General features: G+C 34.2%; 2 protein-coding genes across 2 annotated transcripts; both read left to right on the top strand.

The window, feature by feature from the left end:
- Positions 1-8,761: 8,761 nt before the first annotated feature.
- Positions 8,762-9,904, top strand: LOTGIDRAFT_156726 (hypothetical protein; the record flags this gene model as incomplete). Its single annotated transcript, XM_009048003.1, has 1 exon — positions 8,762-9,904. One exon carries the CDS (start codon positions 8,762-8,764, stop codon positions 9,902-9,904), a length of 1,143 nt encoding a protein of 380 aa, XP_009046251.1.
- A 2,282-nt stretch (positions 9,905-12,186) lies between these two features.
- Positions 12,187-15,751, top strand: LOTGIDRAFT_156727 (hypothetical protein; the record flags this gene model as incomplete). Its single annotated transcript, XM_009048004.1, has 3 exons — positions 12,187-12,251; positions 12,559-12,647; positions 14,337-15,751. 3 exons carry the CDS (start codon positions 12,187-12,189, stop codon positions 15,749-15,751), a joined length of 1,569 nt encoding a protein of 522 aa, XP_009046252.1.
- Between the last annotated feature and the right edge of the window lie 3,957 nt (positions 15,752-19,708).

Consider the following 19,708-nt stretch of genomic DNA (forward strand, 5'->3'; position numbering starts at 1 on the left):
GTGACATGTAGAAAAAGTGAGATATATTTTCAGTTGGAAGTAATTTTAAAGGAATTGTGTGATTTTCGTACATTTCCAGTAATTCTGAAGACAATTTACATATATTCAAAACTCAAATCAAAACTCTACTATGAAGCATCTGTCCCTTTAAATCCTTAAATTTCCTCCAGAACACCCTTAAAAAGGATTCGACAAAAAATTTACACCCACTTTCAGTGAATACATAGACATTGCCAGAGCATATGATCGCACATATTGGTTTTTATCATTCAAAGATTCAACAGTTTTCACACTGCAGAATGGTTAGAAGTGATAACTTTTTCAGTTGATAAATTTGAAAATTAGAAAAAACACGGAAATAAATAGTAATGAAATACGGAAATGATTTTCAAGAATTTAAAATATTATCATTTAAGAATTGCCACATTGGTATTTTTACACGTTAAAAATATAATTTGATTTTTGTACTTCTGTAGGGAAAAGAAACATCTATTTAATGAATGAATAATATATTTCTGTTGTATTAGAATTTTGGTTGTATTTGAGTTGTTGAAAGATCATTCATCATTTAGTCATTCTAAATTGGGGGTAGTAAAAAAGAATATTGAAAACTAAAAATTCACTTCAAATGCTGTCAATAATAATTGGGTGATGTATCATTTGTACAGTAAAAGTTAAGTTATATCTGCTTGTACCATCTGGTAGTCAATTCCCTTTGTTCACATGACGGATGACTTCTTTATTGCGTTCTTTTTGCGTTTGTGGTTTTCTTGATTTAATTATAAAGCTTTATTGTCATCTAACGTTGGTGTATATGCTAATTATGGTTTGTTTCATATGCCGATGATGGTTTGTTTCATATGCTGATGGTTGTTTGTTTCATTTGCTGATGGTGGTTTGTTTGTTTCATTTGCTGATGGTGAATTGTTTCATTATGAGGGGTTGCTTCATGTGCTAATGGTTTGTTACATATGCTAATGATGCATATGGTGATGATGGTTAGTTTCATTTGCTGATGATTGTTTGTTTCATTTTCTGATGATTGTTTGTTTCATGCTAATGGCTAATTGCTTTAATTCTATTGATGGCGTTAGTTTGCTTCACTATTATGATACGTTGGGGTGTTTCATGATGAATTTTGAAGTATTTCAAATATTGAAAAGAAAGTGTAACACTGTTTCCTACCCAGTGCATTACATTGGTCGAGATGGAAATTCTGATCAAAGACTTCATTTCTGCTGGTAAAAGAAAAAATAACAAGATTTATCATGAAGTATTTGCTTCTCTTTTATTTTGACATGTAATCATTCACTAACGAAAAATGTCCCTTTAGAAGCAGAACAATAAGACGTTTTTGTACTCTTGTGGACTTTTCTCCTCCAAATGACTACACTTAATTGGGAATATAATGCTACTGGCCAATGTCCTCAGTTCTACAAACATTTCACCATCATTTATTATCTGCAGTGTAAAAATGGCCACATTAAGTTAAATTACACGTATGACCAAAAGCCACCGCAACATGTATTGAGAAACAGGGCCAGATCTTCTTTTGAGGCTTTGAGATAACGCCATGGCTGTTCAATTAATTTGGTGGCTAAACTGGTGTTTTCAAATAATGATTTATCTTTAGGAATGTTTGTTGTCATGTTTCCGATAAAGTCGCATGGTTTTTGAACGGACAAATTATTACTCTAATTACTGAGAGTTGTTAGAGATAAACATGAAACGTTTAAAACCACCAAGTTGCCTTTTTGTGGCCTTTTAATGTTGTATTGTAGCAGATAAGACGATTGCTGTATTTTTTTTTTATCAAGATCCCCCAATGTCCATCGTCCATCCTTTCCACAGCACCCAATCAGGTGTAGTAAATTACGACGTAAATCTCAATTCATCCATTTCTTTTTCATTTGGACATGTCCTTCTCTTTGGTGATTTTCAAACATTAGACTCGCCTCTTATTTCATATGCATCTTTAGTTTAAATGAAATCCTCCACCAATTAAAGGTTGTAAGATAGCCCTGTCGTAAAATGACGATTTTTATCTATACAAGTCGCGGAATTACCTTAATCAGCCGGAGTAAAGTGCCACAGACATCAGCCTAAGATGTCTCTTATCATATTAAAGAATAAAAGAATGATAGAAACACTGTCAGATTTACAAAGTCTAACTATATAAGGAATTATCTACGGTGATCATTTAAAAGTTTGACTGAAAGAAGACGAAGGCTAGACTTTTAATTCCACAAGATTTACTAGAATGGCATTTTCTTCTATTTCTAAGAAATTCTATCGTTCAAAGATTAGTATAATTGGCAGATTGAAAGAACTATCGCGTGTTTAAAAAAAAATATTTCAGAAAACGATAACAGACTATTGAAATGATTAAAAGAAATTAATTAATCTAAATATAAGTTATTAATTGGCCTGGTTATCCAATCTTCTTTAGGGCAAACTGATGATAACTGATGAGTGATGGCGAAATGGTAGATCCTTTCATGATGAGAAGACAATTTTATTTTCTAATTTAGGCCAGGTGTCGACTTTCAACCCCTATTATCAACTCTGTGATGGTTGACCAAGCAAGATCTTCATTTCAGTTTATATGTACCCACATAACCTTACTAAATACTAAACACTGATTTATCTAAATTGCCAGTAGCCCAGTGCTAGTGTGTAATATTAAACAGGGAATATCCTTGACTCCAACCATAACATATTGATGAAAGAGATTTGATCAAGTTTAATTAAACAGCTGATAGAGAAAGTTGTTGAATGATCAATAAAGATGAATAACTAATTAAATGCTACATGTAGTAACATTTTTATCAACTTCAGGACATGTACTATCTCAAGAGACTAGAATGACTGTTGGCAGCCAATAGCCTTGGTCTACTGGATTGCGATCTTGACGACTTTCTTGCTTTATCCCCGATAAGCAGTATATATAATGAAATAATAAGTATCCTGAACGAGATGTTAATTAATTATAGTATTCATAGAGTGTCAGATTTTGTCTGTCATATTCATAGGGAAGTTCAGACGCAATACGAGTATATGGTAATCAGTTACAGTAATTTACAGAAATAACTTACAACTGAACATAGCGATATGACATATACAGAGACTTAGTACGAATCTTTCTTGATACAATGCTGTGAATATAAGGTTTTTGGCTTATTCTTCTTCACCTCATTAGTTTCATAGCTTTTGAATCCAATCTCCGAGAAAGCACCAATATCTTTGAGTTTTGCAGCTAGCATAGTTGAAGCTGACTCGACTTATGAAAATGAAAGAACAATGTAGTAATGCTTTAACCACGTTCTTTCCTGAATCCTGAATACAAGTAGGACAATTTTGTCAGGACAGTGGCATTGGCCTGTTGTTTAAAGATTTCCAACTGTCGATTGATCTTTAGTGCATAGCTTGCAGCACAGTCATCTCAGCTCTATGTCCGACCCGAACGACTGGGTGCTTTTTCCAGATTTGCCGCTTCGACTCGCATCAATGACAGTGGGAAATGGGTTGAAAAATCTCAAAGTATCACCTCGACCATTCCTGAAATTCCTGAATTTCAGTCTCGAATAGGTAAGCACGGTACCTATTTTGTTCGTTGAACTTATAGTTTGTCAGGGATGCCATTCACAAAAAGTCCAGGAAGGCACAGAAAAGCAGACGAAACTCACCTCGTGCGATACATTGCCTTATTTTCCAAAACCGTTATCTAAAAGTTCAACTGGTATTGGGTCAGACCTTGACGGGAAAGTAAAGTACCTCAAACGTTCGTTAACTGGCTGAACTACCGCAAATGTAACGTTAAACGTGCAATTTGTACGAATTAACTTCTCGTTAGTATAACAGTTGTGAGGTTTTTCCTGTAATGTAGAATATTTCTTATAACCATGTTTCAATTTTGGCAGGTTGGTATTTAATTTCTAAATGGCGTACAAGGAACTTCCAAGGTTAATGTATATTGAGAAACCTTCAACCACCTCTTCTAGAAATCATAATTGAATATCACAAGCAAAATTATTTCATGTCAATTAATGTGAGGAATGTCAATGATTTCTTATTCCGTTTCAAATGCCAGGATTTTCTGAGGTTAATTCCACTTTGAACTTAACGTCAATTCAACTGATCATGTTGTGATCAAATTAATGTGTGTCTTAATGAACAACTATGCCCTTTACTAATATCGCTGGAAACATTAAACATGCAAAAATGGCAAAATCCAGAACCATTAAAGGGTATGTAGACAATGGTGACCCGTGTCATGCTTTAATCTAATCATTGGCAAACTGAATTGACAGCTTTCTAAATGACGAAAATAAATACAATGAACAATATTAATGGCATGTTACCCTGCACGTCGGGATGGGATTCTCTTATTGGGAGTGGGAGAAGTTGTCGTCATGATGAAGGATTACTGATGATGTCAATTATGAGGTGGTTTAGCAATACCGGAGAGAATTTATAAGCCATTTGACAGCTTTATTATAATTTTAATTAACACTCAAAGGAAAACCTTTTAGAAAAATCCAAAGATCGTGCGGAACGCGTGTATGCCTTCTGTTATTTCAAATTTAAATGAATTTCGTTATAGTCACTTTTCATTGACAAGTTTTAGAATAAGCTTGACTACAACAATTAAATGGTGTATTTTTGAATCTTTTCAGTTAAAAGTCGCATGCGAGTCTCAAATATCGTATAATCTACGAACATTTAGAAAAACATGAACGTGGGATTATTTTCAAAATCTTTTTCCATTGATTAGATAAACATAAATATGTGTTGGCGTGTTGATTAGGAACCCTTGCTGTTTGTCAACCTTAATCCAAAGCTCATGCAGACCGGGTCTTTTTCTTCAACATTTGTCATTGTCATCCACAGCCGATAATCCAGATAAATACGAAACTCTCAACTGCTATTTGAATAGAACCTATTTCTGAAATTTGTTTTCCTGTGAATCTTATTGCGTCCAGTAACAAATTTACGCAAACAATACTAAAGAAATAGAAGCTAGATAATGTCGAACGAAGATGTTTTGCTCATTGATAAGATAAACACCACTAGTACATTTTATTCTTAGGTATTTTCAGTAGTAATCAAAACAGTTTAATTTTTAGTCTCTATCTGTATCGCTCTACACTATTTTAAAAGTGAAAATATTTTATTGTTGTAGTTTCTATCTATTACTATTTATTCCTCCCCTAAAACATGAAATGTGCAAATTATCTTTACTGGACTATTATATTGAATCTTGGTAGTCATAGCCTGGACACATTATGCTGTTTGTATCAGGTCGGTAGCTACAGGGGACAATAAATAAAAGTTAATAAAATATTGCAAGAAACTCTCTAATTTGAACACGAGAAGAAGATATGAAAGAGCTGATATATAGACTTTCTTAATACATTTCATTACTATCTGGTCATAAATGTGGTTTTTTTTTTATAAAAGAGTAGTAGTGGGTGGTGTATTTTATAGACTTTTTGTAATTACGGGCACTGATAATTCACTGACATATTGAACTAAGATATCTTTCAGTGTATAGCTCTACAGCTTTAATGTTTATTCAAAAGAAAGCCCAGATTCAAACATTCAAGTTTGAAAATACCTTTTAATAGATTGAAGCAGAAAGATCGCTACATTCGATTTAAATAATATAACTTTCAGTGTATCTTCTAAAATCAATTAAGGCTAAGCCACTAACCATCTTTTATCACGGAAGACCTATACAAATGTTAAATCAAGCTGCTAGGTTTGTTTTTTTGTAGTTTCAGACCATTCTGCTTTTCTCGTGATTATTTTGACACAGTATGTTCGAAAATATCGCCGATAACCTTGTAAACTTGTGCTTTAATTTTCTCTTGTGTAAGTCTAAACATCGGAGACCAGATCGGCAAGTATGAGATGAGATCAAGCACAGGGGGGAGGTTAAAGAGTAAGCTTGATACAAATAAAAGCTTTTGATCACCTGTAAAAGGTGAACGAACTCTTAAAAGGCATGAAACATGAAAAAGGGTGAAAATGTACAGGGGCGAACCCGTTTCGGTGAACGGACACGGATACCTGCGTATGAGATTGGATAGAACACAGACGAAATACACAGCTTGATACCATTACAGCTCAAAAGATTTCTGATCACTCCATGGATATGAATGTCTTAAGAATCCTGTAAAATAATGGGTCTAAATGACTCAATCTATAACAAAGAAGTAGGTGAATCGAGATTGCCTTGTCAGAAAAAAAAAACAAGTTGATTCGATTTGTGTAGGAGAATAACATTAGGATCTACTTCGCTATCACTTTCACTCACTTAAGTTTCTGAAAAACATAATGTAATAATAGCTAGTTCGTAGATCGGCGTATTTATCTAAACTTATTTTATTTAAGACAGAGAAAATATAAGCTATATGTATATTGTCACACATAAAACTGTAAAAGGGTCCACAACAACATGTTTGTGAAATCCTGCTTTGCCCTCCATTGAAAAACTATATCGCGTCGTAGAGAACAGATGAAACTGGCTTCAAATCCATTACTGTAATATATTTCAACATGTTTTTATAGAATAGGACAAGGATAACTTCATATGTAAAATAAAGAATTATAAATGTACCCTTAAACTACGTCTATTGTTCACCTTTCTGAGCTTGAATTGCGTCATTACTCTTAACACATGTGACAAACAAGACAATTAGATTAACACAACTACGATCAATTTTTGAGAAAATTAAATGTACCTCTTTGAAAACAATATAGTTAGTGATGGAAATTGACATGTGTCACAGCGTTTCATGTTGTATATATCTTCAAACCAGATTTTTATATAATTCTCAATATGTTCTATATAACTAAGGAATTCTTAGACCTTTGTACATATACGTACATTCTATTGATGCATAAGAATCTATTACTTCACAAAAATAATTCTAAAGCACACGATAGTCCTCTGAGCGTTAAACCTCAAGTGAGCACAATCGAGAAAGTTAAGTTTGAATCCATGGACTTGATGTTGTTAACTTGTCTTTTCGAGGCGCTCTGTATATCATAGCCCGATAAACGGTCGAATCAATTCGCCCAGGGCAAATTTGGGATCCAGCACCCACTTCCAAAACCAGATGTCTAAAAGACATGCCGACAACATGAGATGAGACACATGCCGCAACATGAGATGAGACACATGCCGCAAGATGAGATAAGACACATGCTGCAACATGAGATGAGGCACATGCCGACAACATGAGATGAGACACATGCCGCAACATGAGATGAGGCACATGCCGACAACATGAGATGAGACACATGCCGCAAGATGAGATAAGACACATGCTGCAACATGAGATGAGGCACATGCCGACAACATGAGATGAGACACATGCCGCAACATGGGATGAGGCAGATGCCGACAACATGAGATGAGACACATGCTTCAAGATGAGATAAGACACATGTCAGTAACATGAGATGACATACATGCCGCAACATGAGATAAGACAAATGCCGACAACATAAGATGACACACATGCTGCAAACATGAGATGACACACATGGCGGCAGCCTATCTATTTCATACGTGTTTTATAACATTTGGAAAAATTTGCACTGACGGCAAATAGATGCATGATGTTAAATATATAAACGAGAACGGTAAATCAGAAAGACAAAAACTTTTAAAAAACAAAACTGTAACAATCGCTCGCACTGAAAACATTCTTATTACATTAGGGAAAGTTTCCATTCCTCTCACGTACTTAGGAAAGGAAACTAAACGAGCTTTATCAAGTGTAAGGTAGAGTCAAGAGGATATTCAATTTTAGATGTTTTTTAACTTTTATACTTGTAAATTGCAAAAATGAGTTTAGTTCGAGAGCTTTAATGAAATTTCAGATTTTGTCGGAAGTGTGGTAACAAATAAATTCATTTTGAAGTGCAGTTAAAACTCTTGTACTTGGCTTAAAGTGAACATATTACTTGAAAGCTTCTATCTCGGAAAATACATGACAAGGGGTATATTTTATTTTGTCAACCATATGTAAGATTGTATGTGGGTCAATTTAAATACGAGAGAACTCAGGGCGTGTACTTTTATGATGATGCTTTTAATATATTATTAATTGACTAAAGCATTCCTTAATTTAACAGCATTCTTAAAAACTTGTAGTAACTTTCCAAAGTTGGAGCGTAAGAAGGGATCATATCAGAATTAAAATATTTTAGTTATTGAAAACCTTTAGATCAGTTGAAATCATAGGAAAATTCAAAAGATAATACAATATTTTTATGTTATTTTTTGCCATAAGTTTAAATGTTAAATTCATTCGTTAGTCAATCTCTTAAAAATGACAGTTTACAATGGATAACTGACGGTTGCTTAATTTGACACCCTTTTGATACCATTTTCTCCTGTCTGAAATCATCTGATGGATTAGTATTATATATTCTCGAATACAAATCCATAGACCTGCCATTTGATCTTAAACATAATTCAATTTGGATTGTCTGAAATAAGATTTTGGTATAAAAGGGCATGAAACATCGTTGAAACTCACTTACGTTTGATCTGAATGAGGACTTGAAAGTACAGTTCATAATTCATGAAACCTTAACATGTTTCCGCTCTAGACATGAGAGTATAATATCCTTGGGCATACTGGAGTATCTAGTGTTTGCAGAGTTTAATTGAAATTTTGTTAATAATTCCTATTATTTTTCTCGTTGCAGGAGAGGTTAGCCGTTTGTGGATTGGAATTCAAAGATGGACGTTAATTTAACAACAACGGATTGGTCCATGGCTATTTATAATAATACAACAACGACCGTACCAACAACTACAAGTAAATATGGTGAATACGGACCACTAGAAGAGTTTAAGATATTTTGGGCTGCTGTCTACATTAACCTTTATTACTTATGGGTTATCTTCGCAATAGGATTTCCGGGCAATATGGCGAGCATCATAACAATACTGCGAATGCCACCTTTAACTTCATCAACAGCTTACGTTGCTGTTCTAGCTGCTGTTGATACCTTAGCTATCATTGATAAACTGCTGTTTCATCAACTGACGCTTTACGACGTTCATATCGGAGTTGGTGGTTGTAGAGTTTTGTACTATTTTGGAAGTTTCTTTTCAATGTATGTGAACTGGATTCTTGTGGCCATGACGGTTGAGAGATTCGTTGCTATTTGGTTTCCATTGAAAGTAGGAAGCTATTGTAATGGACGGAAAGCCGGAACCATCATGGGTGTGATAGCAATTATTTTATTACTGGCTGATCTCCAGTTCTTGTGGACGGCCACTCAACATGTTAGTGAAACTGGTAACGTCGATTGTGGATTTGCCGCTGAATACCAAACATTTATATCGCTATATTGGTACTGGATTGATGGTACACTGTATGCCATAATACCATGTATTTTACTCTTTATCTTCAACTTTCTCATCATCTTTGGTATTCGACGATCTGGAAGAATTCAAAAGGATTTGACCAACAGCAAATCAGACCAGATGGCAGAGAAATTCCGTCAGCAGCGTCAGATTACCATCATGTTGGTCGTAGTTTCTATTGTCTTTGTTATGCTTACTATTCCTAATTGTTTGTTTTATATTGTGAAACCGTATTGGACCTATCAGAAGAATTCTTACGACCATGCCAAATTTGTGATGACCAATCAGATAATTTTTGTTTTGTCGGACAGTAACCACGCCGTCAATTTCTATCTTTATTTCCTTAGTGGTAAAAGATTTCGTCGTCGCTTCTTTGATACGATTTTATGTCGAAGGGCAGTTCGTCGTCCATTTACCAGTGTCATGCGTACGATCAATTCAAACGTATCAAATACATCTATTTACACAACGCCATCTTCAAAACAAAATGGCGAAACTAAATTCACATGACTATTGTATTTATTCTATCATAAACCTCATGCCTCTAGACCACGAGATAAATCTTGATGCACCTCTCAAGGTAACTGCTTAATAACTTAGGTGGCGGTTTAACTGTTTGTGATGTGCCCCGCTCCTTGCCTTCGTTTTGCACAATGTAACTCAATATTAATAGTGACATTATGTACAATCACTTTTGTTATGAATGTGTTCTCAATTTGGTTTGAGAACGGACAATTACAAAGAATATTCAACATTCAACGTACGGAAAGCTCGGTCATAATTTTATTGTGTTACATTTAAATTGTTGTTAATTTTATTTGATACATCTTCTTAATATATAATGTTACTAGAATACGTAAAATAACATGTACACCACATAATAAGAAAAGGATCTCGCTGTTGCAAAATCGATACGGATAAAAAAAAAGTTTTAGTATCAACTAGTTCATATGTGATTTGAGCGAAACTATCCACGCGATCCTGGTTTATCACTACAATCTGAATCTAGTTGCGGTGCCAGCCTCCCTGGAATAAGGGGTCGGCTAATGCGTGGGGGAGGAGGTGGGAGGAGGGGCAACTGTCCAGGTTGAGAATCAAAATGCGACTGCTCTGTGGAGGCTCATAGACGAAAACCGAAAACTTTTGGGACAAAAAAGGGTACAGAATCCATATTTTAAATTTTTTTTAAAATGAAGTGGTGATAGAATTTTGGGTAAATCCCCCCCACCCCTGTACCACCACTAGTTGAATCGCTATTTAATGTGTCCTATTAAATCAGATCCTTTAAAATGTGTATATCAATGATACACGACGAATTTTTGCACGTTTTAATTGTATTATGATTATTGTAAATGTAAAATAGTCCTCTTTAAGAATGCTCAATGGTCCTGTCCATTAAATAATCAGAATATGAGAACAAAAAGATCATTGTTCTATTTTAAATACTCGGGAGAATTGAGGCAGAGCTCTTAAAGTTAATCTCAATTTTCGTATCTCCCCGAGCAATTCATTCTAACATAATTGAAATTAAATTGCATTCAAGTGTGCTAAATTGCTCCGTTTATATAGAGATTCGATAAAGGAAATTTCTCGAAAAGAATCCCAATTTTTATGCTTTTTTGACCGAAAAAAAACCGATGATTCTTCGATTAATTTGAATAACAATAGGCCATATTCTTGAAGTGTAAATTAATGTTTGGTATACCGGCATACCGTAATCTATGACATATTCAATAATTGGACTTTTAATTATATTAGATTCTTAATCGAGATCACAAATGGTGCAGAACACAAAGGATTACGCTATGACGTAAATCGCTTCTCTATAAAATTACTTCCGGATTACATGATGTTATGTTGGTCTTAATTTATAATGTGAAAAAAGACAGTTGTCCTCGCACCTGTTAGTTAAATTAGAATTTACCTCTGAACTAAATCACTCTGTATTATGCGGCGTTTGATATAGTGTTTCTTCCAAATGCAATATCCGACTTTGTTATGTATGGTTTAGTTGATCAAATTTGAAACCATGTTGAGTATCAGTTGCTCAGCTAAAGACAAATTGTGTTTGTATAAATCAGTCAAACCCAGATTAATTATCAGATGGATATAGAATAATTCAGTTGTTATCATTAAATATTATTAATATTAAAGTATTAATCTTCATCCGTCCATATTTAATTGTGTTAATATGTGTTAATCTCATCAAAATCTATTGTGTTAAATGTTTAAACATTCCAAAATTGCATCTGAACTAATTCTCTACTTCAATTTTCTCAAGAACATACTGACACGTGCAATATGCACCTAATAACGGGTTTAATTGGATTTTTTTTAAACTTACATTATTGCTTTCCATTGTCATTTAATTGAGAATTCAGTTTAATTCAATATTGAATATTGAATTCGTTGTAGCAATAAAGTGTAAAAAGTAAAGAGTAAATTTCACGCAAATTTTTTTAGAGAACATTTTCTTCTTAATTGTTAAAAGCATAATGTTTTATGTAATAAACTTATATCAATCAGTTTGTCATTTCAGTCACATTAAGTTGGTTATAGGTTCTGCTTTTTAACAAATACCCAATAGAGAAAAATAATTATCATTTCCATACGTATCTCAATAATACCCTTTATAAAAAATGTTGATTTGGTTATGGTCTTAACAAAACATAGTACAAAATATTGCATTGAGATATCCTATGTTTATCCTAACACGATTTCAAACCTGATTATTAAGTAGCAAAATGTAGATGAAAATTACTGTTATTTTCTGTAAGGTATACTAATTTCCTATGCCACCATTATACACATTATGCAAATTGTCGAGTTGGTGGAAAGATAAATGTAAATTAGGAAGGTGAGCCATTTAGTTGTATTATGGATTGTCATTAGTCCGAAACTTGCTGATTTTTATCAAGGCTCTGATTTTCAATTGTTATCAATATATAAGAGTTAAAAACAACTTGGTTAAATTTTGAACGACTCACTGATTTCCTAAGGCTGTGTTTTTTTAATTTCCCATTGTCTTACTTCAAATTTGGAGTGATGGAAACTCTTGCAGTTTAAATTAACAATGTTAAGCCATATAAACAATGTGAATTTCAGAAAGTTGTCGTGAAAGTTTTCGTTAATTTAATAACACTATGGAATTTCAATAAAACCAGGTTTTGTTTTCCAAGTAATTCTCCAGAAGCCAGATGGATACAGCATGTTCGGACTAAGATTACAACTGGAAAGATTGTTCAGAAACGAAGTAGGTTAAATAATTCAATTTTGGTTAAACAGGCGCTTTCTGATTTATTCACAATTTGAGGAAATGAAAGGAAATGGTATTCCATATGGATATGACGTCGTTACAATTTGATTAGGATTTTCCACTCTTTTGTTTTAACTGGCACTGAACTCCCGAGCACGTCTTTTGTTTGTATCCTGATCCTGTGAGTATTCTTCAATAATTGTAGACGTACCTGAAGCCTACGCCTGGCGTCTTATTGCGAGGTAAAAAAGATAATTGAAGTTCGACGCGTCTTTTAAAAACTTCTGCAGATAGTTAAAATTGTCTTCTTTGAGGTACATGCGACACACCCTTTGAATACAAATAGTTATTAATTAATCAATGTTAATTTTCTAATATAATGAATAATCAGGTGATCTCAACTTGTTATTTTTAAATGTTTTCATTGTGTTATTATATATTATAGGCTATTGTTAATAAACTTATTGTGTTATTCTCAACGCTAATATTTTTTTCTCCTTTGAGAATGTAAACCTAGTCTTGAACGAAGGGACAGTCGATTCAGCTGGCATGGTGCATTGTAGGATAGGTAAGTTAATATACTCGCCCCATCAAAACACTATCTTAGCCACTCATGGAATCCACAGACTTGCTGTAATTACCTTTGTTGTGTTGGCGCATGTCGCTCCAAGATACATCAATAGTTGATAACACATGGGTAATGGTTTGCGTTTATCAGGAAGACCATAAGAGAATGAAGATGGTTTAAAGATTAGTCGACCTACGGCTGGGTAATTTTACTATACAATATGTTATAGCGTTTGGACATCAACTATGAAATGAGACAATCAAGTTAGTTTTAAAGTGTATTTAGCTGGAGTAGGATGGACCTTTAGAATGACAGAACCTGTGAGTAATTGGGCCTTAACATCTAGTAGCAGTTGTTGGTATCCTGAATCTCTTGGTCTAGTCGACAAAAACTACTGTAGCCGTTGTCAAGTTGCAACCATCTGCAACTATCCATTCGCCAATCGACCTGATCTTATCTCAGTGAATTACAACAGTTTAAAAAAGATGACAACTTGAAAGGATTTCTGTACTGCTATCATAATACGATTTATTTTTATTGCGTCAGTTGACTTGGAGACTGCCTTGTTCTATGTGAATAAAAAAAACAAATCCCAGAAATGTTTAGAGAAGTAGATTGATTGTGATAAGATTCAAAAAAGTTGGACTATAATCGTAATTGTATCTTATCTTCGCTCTACATTCATAATCTGGTAGATAATAGGTTTGGCCTGGACCATTAGTCACTTAATTTAAAAAGAAGCAAGTATGCTATTCAGCTTGTTGTTAACCGTCATATATATCTATCAACTTTTAAATCCACTTTCGGGTAAGAAGTTAAGTTGGTTTTTCCAATAGGCTTTGTCTGAGTTATTTAAGAACACATTCGGTCCATATTTTTATATTATATATCAAAATATGGACCAAATGTTGGCATTTTCCAATGATCAATGTAAAACAATATTTCATCGTGCCAATAGGTCATAGCGTGTGTGTTATTTCGCATAGACAAGATATCATTATGCAAAATTTGGTTAGGAAAAAGCAAATTTCTTGGGATCAATTATAGTATATTCTAAATAATGTTATGAAAATCATTTGTTTACAAGCACGTCTCAGGGTTTTATTTTCAATTCGCAGGAATACCTTCAACGGGACCTGAATGGCCTGTAAGGGAATTTCGAGCAGTATGGATCGCTACAGTGGCCAATATAGACTGGCCATTATCAAATCACCACACACCAGAACAGCAACGGAATGAGATGCTTACACTTTTGAACAAGCTACAGCAACTTAACTTTAATGCTATCGTGTTTCAAGTACGTTCAGCTGGTGACGCTATGTACCAGTCCTCAATTGAACCATGGAGTAAATATCTTACTGGACAACAAGGAAGAGCGCCATCCCCATTCTACGATCCTCTGCAGTTTGTTATCACCGAGGCCCATAAAAGGAATATGGAGGTACATGCCTGGTTTAATCCTTACAGAGCTCACACTAGTGCAAGTAAAAGTGGATTAGCCTCGAATCATATGGCTGTGGAATATCCACAGTATGCTTATACATATGGTCATAATATTTACATGGATCCAGGAGCTAAAGTTATTCAGGACAGAGCTTTTAATGTCATCATGGATGTTGTAAGGCGTTATGATGTAGATGGAGCCCACATGGATGATTATTTTTATCCTTACCCTGTATCTGGTGTCAGTTTCCCAGACACTCATACCTACAATGCATATAGATCTTCAGGGGGTCACTTGTCCAGAGATGACTGGAGAAGAAACAACGTCAATACCTTAATACAAAGAATCTACAATGGAATCAAGAGTACAAAGAATCATGTGAAGTTTGGTTTGAGTCCATTTGGAATTTGGAAGTCCGGTTATCCATCAGGAATTGTCGGTTTGTCTTCTTATTCTGCCCAATATGCAGACAGCAGAAAGTGGTTTATGGAGGGATGGGTTGATTATATGAATCCTCAATTATACTGGAGAATAGATCCACCTCAACAGAGTTATACACATCTAATGGATTGGTGGTTGGACCAGAATCCTAAAAATAGACATTTCTATGCCGGAAGCTATGCAGGGCGAGTGGTAAATGGTGGGTGGCCTTTGAGTGAAATCCGACGACAAGTTGAAGAGTCCAGAGCCAGAACCAGTAAACTCAGTTTAGGGAATGTTTTTTTCAGTGCTAAGTATTTCAGGGACAATAGCAAGGGTTTGGCCGATATGTTTCAATCACAGCTCTATACAGCTCCAGCTCTGTCACCAGAAATGTCCTGGCTGGCATCACCTCCAGCCCCGGCCCCCAGTGGTCAAACAGTAAATGGACATACAATCAGTTGGAATCGTGACAATTCTGGGAATGTTAGATCTTGGGGTGTATATCAGAAACAGGTTGACTTGTGGAATCTTTTGAAAGTGTTGAATAATAATACTGTACAGTACACTGCATCCGGAAGTGGTCAGTATGCCATTACGGGTATAAATAGATTATCACATGAAAGTGAGGCTGTTATTGTAAATGTAGATTCGAGTATAATTGGTTGAACCTTTCATTTTTTATAGTTATTTGTCTTCAATCTCACGTTGCCCATTAAATTCTTTTGATTTTCATAAAGTTTCATAAATGTATACTTGTATTTATCAGCTGTAGGATATGCTTTAAAATCCACTTCAAAATCTTGAATCACTACTCCTTTGGCTTCTTTACGCAGATTAGAAAGTAAACAGCCTCGTATTTCACTAGAATGCTTTTTGAATGAAAATGGCGAATTGGTTTTTGAAATCGGAAAAGTACATTCCTCTCTAAACATGTCCACGTGTCACTGGAGACATCGTGGTTATTGAGCTTATTCTGAATTTCTTTGGATTATGACGATGAATGTAATGAATTGAGCCTGGTTTCTTCCAAAGGATACATAATTAAAACTAATTAGAAGGTCAAGAATTTGCAGAACTCACCAAGATTAAATTATATTCCCTATCTAATAATCATGACAACTGAGTTCTAGATGTACTAGATTTATTATTTAATAATAATAAATGACTAAACGACCTAGATCTGAAATTTTATTATCACTGGGCGAATGAAGTTAGCTTGAAGTGTGAGTTATGATTTGAATGAAGAATAAATAAAGATCAATATGTATTTAAAGATCTATATTGTAACTTTTAGACCTCCTTATCAGTTCAATCTGACCACTTCGTACAATCTCCTCTATCACTGTTCTTCCGTAATAATCTGTTTAGACATATCATTGACAATTTCTTACATTATGGCTTCGAATGTTGAACAGATTTTCTTCAGAAAATAACAAGAAGAATATTATTAGGTTAGTGGAGTATAAATAAATAAACCAAGTACTGACGATCTGAACCACAAAACGAAACCCAAATTCCAAAACATAAAGAAGTGGTATCATGTGTCTAGAAGAGTAATCATACCCGTCTTGGCACCATATCCGTCAATTTAAGTTTCTTTTGCGCCTCCTTCCACCACATTTGAAGTTCAAGTACATATCTCATACTCTTAACGTAAAGCAAACGTTTTACAGAAGACAGAACAAAATATTATTGTTGGTCAATTCAATGGTTGACTGAAAATTGGAATGGCGCAAATTGACTCTATCAGCGTCCCTGATACACATGATTTTTTATATATCCTATTTACAATCTTTTTCGTGTCATTTTATCGCTTAAGGTGGTATGAAATCAGTACAACGCACATATTCGTGAAGAAGATGAATAGTTGTGGAACATCTTGATCTCTCAAGAGACGGGTATTCATAAAATGACAGGTTTTTAAGGTCATTGTACATTGTTTCGTAAAGATAGGAATAGGATACGTATAGGAACGTATCTTTGAGCACGAGATCTTCACAAAAATGTTGTTGATAGCAGTTATCGTATGCTATTGTACGTTTTAGTTAACGTACGCATATGTCACCCATCTTGACAAGACATGGCGTAAATACGTTAATAAGAAACCTTTGATGAACATAAATTTTGTGTTGAGAAAAACCTATCCCTCATTTTAAATAACAAATCAAGAAGAAAATTGGCGAAAGAAGAGTTTTGATTGATATAAGATAAGAAATGAAAGGTAATTATAGCAGTAAAGAATTGGTTTAGTTTAACCAGAAAAATATTGAATTAAAACAAATGTCAGAAAAGGTTCTGGGGATTCGACAGTCAGAACTGACTAAGTATTTGATATATATGTGTAAATGAAATTGCACGTGAAGAATAAAACTATTTAGTATGATTTCCCAAAGCATCTAGATTATAAGCTAGAGATGGAATAATTCCTTTATCTTGTCTCATCTCTTTTACTTTTCAATTAAACATGTTCTAACACCACTGTCATTTTTCTAGACAGTTGTTAATTTGTATTTTACAAGCCATTGATCTCATTATCAAATAAATTATATTATGGTGTTCGTTTTGTTAGCTTACAGCCTCAGTGTACAGGCAATTTGATTCAAAATATATTTATCTTCCAGGTTTTTTTTTTCAGAAACAGTGACCATTTTCAGCTTTACAATAAGACAATCATAAGACTATGATTAGGAACGTTCCTACCAAAAGATGTATCGTATTAATATCGATTCGCTTTATTGAAAGTTCGTATGGTATGCCAGCGAGTCACAAAAGCCAGCTCTTTTGAATCAGCTTATGACAATCTCCGTCTGGGTTTATTTATTGGGTAGCCTACATTTTTATAATCATCTGTAACAAAATGATGTTCATGACACAGTTAACTGGCTAACTTCGCTAACTTATGATCTGATGAATCCAAAAAATTTAAATGCCTTCCTTTCCCTTTTGCTAATTAACAATTTGCTTTGCACCACGTATTCAGATCAGATTTATTGAAATAGCAGGGTTAAATAACGTGCATTCTCTTGTGTCGCTGAAAGGTTTTTGTCATTGCTAGTAGATGTTTAATCTGTTAATGTACCGTGTTGTTATTCCGAACTTTGTTGTACATCTCTAATCGTATTACACACAGACAAATCAGATAACATACTTCTTGATTTTTGTTACTATAAATATCAATTTATTTTGATTCCATTATAGACAACGTACAACAACTTGCACTACTTTCCCGGAACATCTCTATAACTGACCTTTTGGTAAATTTGCATTGCTTTCCCAGAAATGAGTGGTAAATTTCCACCACTTTCCCGGAACAGCTCTGTAACTGTGACTATGACAGATAGATTTGCACTACTTTCCCGGAAAAATCTGTAACTGTGAATCTGACCGATATATTTGCACTACTTTCCCGGAAAATCTCTGTAACTGTGACTAAGACAGATACATTTGCACTACTTTCCCGGAAAAAACTGTAACTGTGACTATGACCGATAAATTTGCACTACTTTCCCACAAAATCTCTGTAACTGTGACTATGACCGATACATTTGAACTTCTTTCCTGGAACGCATCTGTGAATATGACCGATAAATTTGAACTACTTTCCCGGAAAAAATCTGTAACTGTGACTATGACTGATAAATTTGCACTACTTTCCCGGAAAATACCTCTGTAACTTTGACTCTGAATGGTTAATTTGCCTTCCCACCTGAAATACAGTCAGTACACTTTCGCAACTCAGTGACACCATAACGCACAGTTATTGTCAATTAACAAACATTTTTCCAACATAAAATTCATTACCCCGATAAAGTCAGATAAATGAATTTATAATGAACATCTTAAATGATAGATAGGTTATCAATATTATTCAGCTCATTTCCACAGGCGTGAGAAGTACAACGATCTAATGTGAGTAATTAAAAAGAATATAGAAAATACAGAGAGTAAACCAATATATGAGACTAACCCATGAATCAAAGAGAAAAGCCGCCTTCTGACATCTACCTTTGTTTCGAGGTTTGGGTCCAGCATTCCACTAAACTTGTTTCAAATAATGTAATACGAGGAATTGACAGATATTTTACTGAAAAATCCATTGCAAATTTGAACTTGAAATCCTTTATGCAAGGATAGTTTATTTCAGAAAAGAACACAAGATCCAACTTTGCCAATAGCAAGGACTCTTTCTTTTGACGACACTATTTTGAAAACAATTTGGTAAATATGGAAGTATATTAATAGTCACCCTCTTGTCTTTGTTCGTAAGAATACTTGGTCCTCTTAAAGCTATCTTTCTTTGTATCTGAAGCAACGCCTATGTTAGAAAATGGCATACATTTTGACCTTTGTGGTTGAATAAATATTAAATCTCTTAATATTACAAATATTGTCACAGTGTCATTTACAATTATGTTTGAAAAAACTGCTCTGTATAATTGCTTTGAAAGATGTGCTGCTAGAAAGCTTGTTGTTTGTTTTGAATATCAAAATGTATTTTTTAACAAAACATTGCATCAGTTGTATGCCAATAAAATAAAATAGATTATTGAGCGTTGATTGAATAATGTATAAATGTTCCTATAAGGAAGAATTTTAAAAATGAAAAAATACTATGACCATTAA

The sequence above is a fragment of the Lottia gigantea genome (assembly GCF_000327385.1).
Source record: "Lottia gigantea unplaced genomic scaffold LOTGIsca_12, whole genome shotgun sequence".
Taxonomy (NCBI): Eukaryota; Metazoa; Mollusca; class Gastropoda; family Lottiidae; genus Lottia; species Lottia gigantea.